Source organism: Crocuta crocuta, unplaced genomic scaffold (genome assembly GCF_008692635.1).
Source record: "Crocuta crocuta isolate KB4526 unplaced genomic scaffold, BGI_CrCroc_1.0 scaffold113, whole genome shotgun sequence".
Classification (NCBI taxonomy): domain Eukaryota; kingdom Metazoa; phylum Chordata; class Mammalia; order Carnivora; family Hyaenidae; genus Crocuta; species Crocuta crocuta.
In genome coordinates, this window is record NW_027530368.1 from 3,813,104 (window position 1) to 3,823,121 (window position 10,018).

A 10,018-nucleotide genomic window follows, 5' to 3' on the forward strand; every position below is an offset into this window, starting at 1 on the left:
ACTCATGGGAGTTCCTTCCAAGGGAGCATGTATTGCAAGTGAAGTTCACTCTAAGACTGTTAATTATTAGTTTACTTGAAGCAAGATTTCACTTACTTAAAGCCTAAATCTTTCTTGCTGACACCCATGACTTTGGTAACATCTAACATCTATGTGCCCACAGCATCCAAATGCCTCCACTGAGGTATTTTCTCTACCACTCTCTCCTGCCTAGGCCACTGCAGGGGCCTCACAGCAGGTCACCTCTAGTCCATTAGCTACACTGCAGCCAGGCAATCTTAAGACAAATATGCTCAGGTCTCAAAGGCCTCCCCTGCTCTTGGGATGAAGCCCAGACCCCTCACTTCCATCCACTGAGAAAGGCCACTCCACCCCTCACTCTCTGTGTCCCAGCTCCTAGGGTTTCTCAGGTTTTGGAACATGCTGAGCTCTCTTCCAACTTGGAGCTCTGCTGTCCCCACTGCTTTTAAATGCCTTCCCTTCTCTCTTTACAGAGCAACCCCCATTCATCCTCAGGCCTCAGCTTACATATTGTCTCCCTGGGGAAGCCATCTCTGAATCCTGGCCTAGGATGGGTTCCTCTGGCAAACAACTGGACAGACGCGCTTTTATTCTTGGCACTCATTGCAATTATAAGAAATAACTGTCTGTGTAATTACCTGCTCAAGGTCTAGCTGGATGGTGAGGTTAATGAGGGGAGAGATCAAGGGCAATTCAGTTGGCCAGGTATTCCCGGTGCATAGCAAGGGCCTGCCTGGGGTTAGTGTAGTGGGCAGCAGACTTGGTTCCCCAGTGTCCTTTCCACCCCATGAGGAGATTAAGCCAGTGGTTCTCAAAGAGGGCAGTACTGCCCCCTGGGGGAGTTTTGGATATGATGATTGGGGTATTTGTTACTCTCCCAGTGATTCCAGGCTGTGTTCCTTTCCCCCAGCTCTCCGCCTCCTCCTGCTTTAATCCATCAGAAGCAGCACAGGAAATCTGTAGGGGGCATATCTGATATTTCCAGAGGAATATTCCAGAAGACTCATACAAACATTTGGCTTGTGGCCCAGGAACGGGTGCTCCACACGTCTGTTCTGTGAACCAGAAAGGCAGCAGCTGGTGGCCTGAACCCCAGACACTTCCTGAGGCCCTTTCCCATCCCAACCTCCAGCTTCCCAGGCTGGCTGCTCTTCACCGCTTCCTGATGAGATAGCTGACTGTTCCTTTGGAGACGTCCTAGTGCAGCCTCATCCCAAAGGGGGGCTTCCTCCCAAAGGGACTTGTATCAGGAAGGCAACTCTCATGGACAGCGAGCTGGGCCCTCAACTTGTCACTCTCCTACATGTTCTCCCCTTCTTCGACAGAAATGTTGCACAGTTTTATCTGGACACATGGCCACCCAAATAGAAAGAATACATTTCTTAGCCTCCCTCACAACTAGACATGGCCACAGAACCAAGTGACGACCAGCAGGAAATGAGCAGAAGGGATGTACATAACTAGCTGGTTGTATCTTTATAGGGAAGGGGCATGCCTGCCTGTGCTGTGGTGCAGGTAGTGATGCTGAGCAGTCACCAATCGTGTTGTTGAGGGGAGCCGCGGAGATAGCAGAGGAGCAAGACAGGAGGATCTGGTCCTAGACCGCCCTGTGGGTCAGAACCTTACTAGCCGGAACTGCCTATACATCAACTAGTACATAAGGGAGAGAGACTATCACGTTCACACCACTGTTAGTTAGCTCACTTACAGCCAAGTCGGCACCCCACTTAAAGCTCAGGTATGGGACAGCTCTTCAGCACCCCTGACTATCTTGGTACCTCTGTGAAGGTGGTAGGGCCAGCTTAAGAACCACTGGGAGGTAGCAAAGGGGTGAAGGGACCTGTTTTGAAGCTGAGTCTGTATAGTAAGCCTGGTCTTTACTTAAGATGTCGTGTTAAATGCAACAACACTTCAGGGCTGATAGAGGTGAGAAGGAGGGGACTAGAGCTCTCCCCAGTTTGCCCCATCACCCCATTGGTGGAGTCACAGATAGGTGCTGATGGATAATACAAGAGAGAGGAAACTGGCTGTCTGTTGTCCCAAGAACCCAGGACTAAAGTCTCCAAGACAGGATGAAACACCATGCTTCAGACGCTGTCATTGGTGACCCCTGGGGATGCATCCAGCCTACAGACCTACTGGGGTTTTTCTGGGTTTTTTTAAATTTTTTAAAATGTTTTATTTATTTCTGAGAGAGAGAGGGAGAGAGACAGCATGAGCAGGGGAGGGTCAGAGAGAGAGGGAGACACAGAATCTGAAGCAGTCACCAGGCTCTGAGCTAGCTGTCAGCACAGAGCCCAATGAGGGGCTCAAACCCACAAACCGTGAGATCATGACCTGAGCCAAAGTCAGAGGCCTAACAGACTGAGTCACCCAGGCACCCCATAGACCTACTGTTTTTGAGCAACACAATGTTTTATAACAAATAATACCTTAATTAAATGTTAGGAGATTTCTCTTGCAAATCTGAATTTATACTTTCTCTTGAAAAATCAGAGAAGATGGCACATGGGCCCAAATTCTCTGCCTGACAGTGATTATCTGGCACCTGTGGACCAGGCCATGCACTCTCAGCTCACCCTACTTTCCACCACTTATCCAGTATGTATGTGCTTTTCCTTCTGACTTCATCTTAGTTATACCACCTCCCAGGCTCCCCTAGGCATCTGAGTTTTTGATCCCTTCCCTCTTCTATCAACTGTTAGGGGTCCTACCTTCCTGTCAGTCGAAGAAAAGGTACTTCTAACTGAGATTCTTTTCATTGCTGGAGTTGGGCCAACTGGTCTCCTCTGGCTCAGGTCTCTGTTTTTACCAAAGCCCAACATGAGGTGACCAGGAAGCAAACACACCATGCCCCTCTGCTCAGTGATACCAACCTTGAGATGAAGACTCTGCCTGTGAGTTTACAAGATTCCTTCAGGGCACATTTGTCAAAGTCCAAAAACTTCCAAGAGTATGGATGGGCCAAGGCATCCTTCTGCCCTCTCTCCTCACATTCAGTGAAGGCTATGTGTTCCACTGATATCCCAGTCCAAAGCTGGGACTGAAAGGGCACCTGCATGTCCACCAAGGGTATAGAATGCACAGGCAGCAGTGACTCTGGCCACGGCTATGATCATGTGACTGCCTGGGAAAGACCATCCTATAGTGGGAACAATCAGACAGTCCTGGGCTTCCATCCCAGTCCACCCTTTTCTAGTTGTGCGACCTGAGGCATGTGATTTGGCCTTTCAAAGTCTGCTTCCACTTCTGTGAAATCAAGAGATTGATAACTTCACAGAGCTGTTGGGAGGATTCAAACTGAACGATAGCCCTTTTGGCACAGTGGCTGGTGCACAGTAGGTGTACAGTAGAAGTTAGCACTCTACTGGCTAACATTTCCATTCTAATGAAGCACTTTGGAAAGAGATCAGCACACAGGTAGCTGAGGCTGACCATGACTTTGGCCTGAGGAGAGGCCCCGAGAAGCTTTGTAGGCTTGAAGGGCCACCAGAGGAATATTTGTTCCAAGAAAGACCTACCAGCACTGTGATGGCCACGGCCAGACATCAGGCAGATGGACAAATGCCTTCAGGTCGCTCAGAAGGTGCTGCTCCAGAGCGGGCAGCCAGAGGAGGTAGGACCAGGGCCCCTTGATGTAGGGGGATGGCCACTCACCACTAAGCCCCTTGGACCCAGTGGGACGGTAGCTGGACAAACAGCTGATGATAGGAATGACCAGGCAAAAAAGATAGTGACAGTCTTCTCGGATGTGTGAAGTGATTTCTTAGTACATGTACAACACATGTTAACTATAATAATTATTATAACAAATATGTGTATAATATATAATATCAGTAATACTAGCTAGCATGCATTGAGTGTGAAGCAGTATTCAAAGAGACTGGGCTGCAGGGTGTGAGCAGACCTGGGTTCAAATCTTGCCCCTCCACCTTTTACTGCTTTACTGAAAATCAAAGGTAAGACCCAAAGGAAATCGTGAAGCAGTGAAAGATGGAGCTCTGGAGCCAGATCACATGAGGTTAGTTACCAATTCCACTACTTACCAGTGTATAACTTAACCTCTTTGTGCCACAGTTTTCTCATCTGTAAAATGGGAGTGGTAATAGTTGCTATTATATATGGTTGGTAGGAGGCTTAAGTATTTACATACAAGTGCCTGGTACAAATTATAGCTGGAACATGATGTAGCTCATGGTTAATGAGTTCTATTTAGAATAGTCCTCAGCACCTAGTAAGCTCAGTATCAGTTAAATATGTCTCTTTCAAAGATTTTTTTTTTGAGAGTGACAGAGCACAAGCAGGAGAAAAAGAAAGAGAGAGACAAAGGATCTGAAGCGGGCTCTGTGCCAACAGCACAGAGCTTAATGCTGGGTTTGAACTCAAGAACCAAGATCATGATCTGAGCTAAAGTCAAAAGCTGAGCCACTCAGGCATTCCTAAATATGTCTCTTTCAAAGGATTGTTATGGGGTTTTAAAGAAACAGCATCTGAAAATGGTACATTGTTTGTGCTTAAATGAATGCCCTTGTGATGAATGTACATTTTCATAACCAGAATCCTCCATCTATTGATCATTTGTCTTATATTGTGCTCCCTGCAGCCTTGCACTGCCGCCTACTTTGACTGGGCCCCATGCCGGGTACCCCAAGCACTACCCTCATCCCCCACTTCACTCATACTGGCTCAGACCCAGGGTGCCTGGGTGTGGGCAGCGCATGGTATGCTTATTCATGAGCCATGGATGCTGAGAACAACAGAGAGAGGTGAAGAGGAGGTGGGGGTGAGGATGGGAGGTGCTTTGGCCCCCTGTGTGACCTTGGTCATGCCCTTGCACCTCTCTGGGCCTATTTGCTCATCTCTAAAGGGGAATAATATCCCTGTCCTTTGGCCTCACAAAGTTGCTGTGAGCATGACATGAATTTATGTGTGCACAGAGGAGGTGTCATTATGGAATATTATAATCAGGTAGCCAAAGGAGGAGGTTTATGGCCCCAACACCTAAAGGGTCTGGCTAGTTGGTAAGGGACTACTTTCCAGAAGGGTGCTTGGCTCTGAGTCGCAATAGTGTGTCCCTGAGACTGGGGCCTTCTGTGTAATCATTCACTGACTTGGCCCTGGCTGGGAGAAGGAGGGTGAGCGGGCCTGAATGCTGCAGGGAGGCCAAATTTGGACTTGGGTTAAGAGCATGGCCAGTGCGGAGGTGGAATGTGTCCAGGGCTGGGGGAGAGAGAGACTGCATTCCCAGTGACTGGGTGAATGGGCTCACCAGCCCCCTCTGGGGATACTCGCTGTCAGCGCAGTCTACTTCCCTTTCTCCCCAGGGAAGGGGAGCCCACCCAGGGGAGCCAGGCAGCAGGCAAAGGGCAAGGCTACAGTCTGATCAGGCAGGTGGGGGGAGGGGCTGAGTCCAGGACACCGAGGGAAGATAGGGGATGGAGGATGGGGAAGATGCCCCACACATAGCCCTTGGGATTGAAATAACAAAGACAGGAGAGGAAGCACACCAGTGATACTCCTGTGGGCAAAGCACTTCAGGGGTTAGAAAGTGCTTCCCCATACATTATTCATTCTTTCCTTTCTCCTGTTAGGGTTCAGGGCCTGGCCTGGGTAAGGGGACCATGAATTATGAGGCGCGCGCGCGTGTGTGTGTGTGTGTGTGTGTGTGTGTGTGTGTTAGGGGTGGGAGAGTGTGGGAGAGGTTGTGATCAGGGAAGGAAAATCTGGTTCAGGCTGAATGGACACCAAAGGAGACAAGACCCCTGAGAACACAGGCAGGGCTCCACGGTGGCCCCCCTTTGAGGTTCTTTTATGCACTGGACAGCTCTAGAGGGTGCCGTTCGCAAAGCCTGCTCAGCCCTTGGGCTAGGGTGCTGTGATGGGGGACAGGTGCTGGAGCAAGAGGCAGCTAGGGTTTCTCCCTCCCTCCAAGGTGACAGTACCCTTCTTCCCCTCAGCCAGGGGGATATTCACAGTGGGAATGATGCTCCCTGCAGTTGAGCAACTAGGAGCCCTGGGCCCTTTGTGAGGTTGCTGGCCTGGTCTGCCCTGTACTAAGGATGCAGAGGAAGTATGGAGGCCCCCCATTCATGCTTTTGTCTTCCCCCTGGAAACACCTGGATAAAGTTCATTTCCGGAGGCAACTGTGGGAAACTAGTGGAGAACAGGTCAAAGCAGCATGTTAGCAAAAAATCACAGCTGGAGTGTCACCTCCCACTCCCCTTCTATCCCTCCTCTTGGCCCAGGCTGCTTCCCAGGCCAGAAACTCCTTCAGTGACTCCTCTTTGAGAAGACCCAAATTTCACATCCGGGAGTATATGTGCACACGTGCCTGTTCTGACCTGTCTGTATGTGCTGCGGTGGACACACGCCTTCATTCTCTGAACCTCTGCTGCTTGGAACGTCACAGATGTCACCTGCACTCCTGGGTGTACATGTGTCTGGGAGCACATGTATACATGGGAATCGGGCATCTGGGATCAAACAGGTATACATCCAGAAGCTCAAAAAACTGAAAAGGGAGGTCTATTGGACGTTATGATTTCTGGGGGCCTGAGATGAAGCCAGGTCTCTGGAGAGAAGGGAAGTGACAAGTAATAGAGACTGAGAACAACCCACTGGATTGGGAGTGGGGCTGGATTCTCATACTCTTGGCTCTGGTCCTCCTCACCTCTGTATGGCTCCAAACCCAAAGGCCCAGCAGGGTAGACCAGAGCTCTGACTTGACTGTGAGGTTGTGCTAGGGAAGCAGATAGGACCTGGCTCTCACTTCCTGGAGGAAAAGTCCAGTCATGACCATGGGAAGATTTTACTGTGGGAGGTCCCAATCTGATTAGGGGAGTAGGCTCCTGTGTTCAAGGACGGTGAAGATTCCACTCCCTAGATACCACTCTCCAACAAGCTCCAGTCTGGGAGGGAAGGGAGAAAGGAGAAAGTTCTTAGAGGCTGGTGCTGGTGTCAGCCCTGCCAGCTGCTACATTTTTCCCATCCCGTGCGGAAAGCAAGAGTAGGATCCCTGGACAGGTGAGTGGTGCCTCTGCCCCCAGTGGCCGCCTGCCTGCCAGCCCAGCCTGTGATAGAGAGCTGAGGCCCCGGAGAGCCGCCAGGCCCAGGCCCAGGAAGAGAGCTGGGCTATTAATAGGCCTGGGACCCAGCCTTCGGTGAGAGGAGGAGAGCCACGCAGTATAGAGTCAGAAGGCCTCTTCTAAAAGACCCAGAAGAGTGAGAGGAGAGGTTGCTGGTCCCACCTTCCAGCCCATCTTAGCCCCAACTTGGGCTCAGCTTCCAGGCCCCAGAGGAGGGCTGCTCAGTCACCTCACTCATTGCCTCAGTTTCCCTCTGGGTCGCCCCTTCCTGAGGATGTGTGTCCTTCCAACACTCAAAGTCAATCTGGCTGGGGCGTGGAGTCTCTTCTCTCCCATCCCCGTGCCCTCTGGGTAGAGGTCTGAGGCGTCCCTTCTCCGACCCCCCTGCCCCCTCGCCCAGCGGGGATGCTGCTCCTACCTGCAAACACCGCGGAGCAGTAGGCATCGCTGATATCCGTGTCTGGGGTGTGTACGTTCTCGGCATAGAGGATGAAGACTCTCAGCATGACTGGCGCGAGAAAGGGCCCCGTGTGCCCAGGGCGCAGACAGGGCTGGAGAAGGTCGGGGAGGATCTAGGCGCAGCTCGTGGGTCTCCTCACTGGAGAAGGCTGGAGGAGGGAGGCCGTTTGGGATCCCTGGCTGCCGGCTCAGACCTTCTGCTCTTAAAGAGGAACAGGCCGGGTCCTCGCACCGGCTGCGCTTACTCCGCTTGTCAGCGGGTGTTCCGAGAACTGGGGCTTCTGCTCATCTTCCACCCCCGCCGCCCTACCCGGCGCGGCTGAGCTGTAACTCAATGCTCCGGCCGCAGACTCTCCCAATGACAAGGCGTTTTGCACCTGGCTGGGAAAGAGCGGACTGGGCGGCGGCCGATGGCGGAGGGCTGGCGCACGGCTCCGGACGCCCAGCGCAGTCCAGATCTCGCTCCAAATGGGAGAAAGGCTTTGCCCCTCCCCCGACCTTCCACCCCCCGCCTCGGGCCTCGCCAAGCCTGCCGCCTCCACCCGACGCGAGGGTTCGAGTACTCTCGGTCCATCCGAGTCAACCGGCCGCTCTGAGGACCAGTTGGGAAGCAGGCACAGGGACCGCGCTTTCCCAAGAAGCCTGGAGCTGAGGAATTTCATTGACCGGCCTGGTCTGGCTACCTTAAAACTCTTGCTCCCCGCCCCTCTTTTTTGACTGTAAAAGCAACATCTGCTACTTTTAACACAAAAGCATAAAAGAAAGAAATCTCTGAGACTGAAAAAAATAGTATTAACGTTTGTATACTTGCCAATCCAGGCTTTTCCTCTGAGAGAGAGAGAGAGAGAGAGAGCGCCTGAGTAAATTACAGTATTATATTTCTGAAATCAATGTATATACAGTGCACAGGCACTGCTGTTTCAGGCAACATTTTCTTGCATCATTATACATTTTTCATAGACAATTTTTTCAGTAGCTAGGTAATTTGTATCATGTGAATGGACTAGATTTACAAAGTTTTTTCCCATTGTTACGCTATCATAACAGTGAGAAATACTTTTTTTATATAAAAACTGGGAATATAAATCCAACTTGAGCCCCTCTGCTAGTTCCTTAGATTGGATTCTCAGCCTTAGAATTATAGGGTTGCAGGACATACTTTTTTTTTTTTAGGTCCTAGTACCTATTGCTAAACTGCTTTCTGGAAGCTGTGTAGATCCACATTCCCAGCAGTTGGGTGACTCACCTTCTAAAGAGGGCCACTTGGATGGATGTGCACCTGTCAGCAAAACCTCTCCCCCAGCAACCCATGCGAGTAGCACACACCAGGGCAGGAACAGGTTGCTGGGTCTTTTTGCCCTACAGGCAGTATGAGTGGGAGCAACACTCCCTGAAAGGCCTGTAATTTTAGATCAGGAGAGCAAACATTTCCCGCAGCAACCTGTGCCTTTCTTTTCTTTGCCTCTAGCACACTATGTGGTTGCGGAAGAAAGGGAAATGGGGATAGGGGGAGGTTGAAATGCAATCATTCATTTAACACGCACGTATCAAGTCTTACAACATGCCAAGACTGTTCTGGGTGATGGGGACACAGTGATGAGCAGAAGTGGCATGGCTCCTGTTAGGGGCTGAATTGATCCCCCCCACCCTCCGCGCCCAATCCATATGTTGAAAAACTATATGTTAATCCATATGCCCTAACCCCCCAGTTAGGAATGTGACTGAATTTGGAGATAGGCCCTTAACAGAGGTGATTAAAACAAGTCTATGGGCTCTAATCTAATCCAACAAATGTTCTTTTCTTTTTTTTTTTAATGTTTATTTTTGAGAGAGCTAGAGAGAGAGAGAGCATGAGCAGGGGAAGGGCAGAGAGACAGGGAGACCCAGAATCTGAAGCAGGCTTCAGGCTCTAAGCTGTCAGCACAGAGCCCAATGCCAGGCACAAACTCAAGAACAACATGATCATGACCTGAGCTGAAATTCTATGCTTAACTGACTAAGCCACCCAGGTGTCCCCAACAAGTCTTCTTAGGAAATTTGGACATGGAGACACCAGGGATGCATGCACACAGAGGAAAGACCACGTGAGGATATAGTGAGAAGGTGGCTCTTAAAGCCAAGGAGAAAGACCTCAGAAGAAACCAAATTTGCCAACCAATAACTTTATCTTGGATTTCTAGCTTACAGAACTGTGAGAATATAAAGTGCTATTAAGTCACCCAGTCTGTGGTATATTGTTATAGTAGTTTGAGAAAACTAATAATAGTCCCTGATTTCAAGAAGTGTCCACTTCAGTGGAGGAAACTGACACTTAATGAATAATCAAGTCAATCATATACCAGTGTAAATCTGTAAATGCAAAAAAGGACAGAAAATGGGGTCCTTCATGTATCCTAGGGACAATAAGAGGTACCTGAGATGAGGCCAATTAGGAGTTCATTGCGCAAAACTGA

The 10,018-nt window shown here is 50.1% G+C and overlaps 1 protein-coding gene across 5 annotated transcripts in view; it reads right to left on the reverse strand.

Moving 5' to 3' along the window:
* Positions 1-7,612, reverse strand: part of DYSF (dysferlin) — a 220,569-nt gene extending 212,957 nt beyond the window's left edge. For all 5 annotated transcript variants that reach the window (XM_077766310.1, XM_077766308.1, XM_077766305.1 and 2 more), the window contains exon 1: positions 7,525-7,612. In XM_077766310.1, the coding sequence (XP_077622436.1) occupies positions 7,525-7,612 (88 nt within the window). The remainder of the gene's footprint in view (positions 1-7,524) is intronic.
* Positions 7,613-10,018: the final 2,406 nt, after the last annotated feature.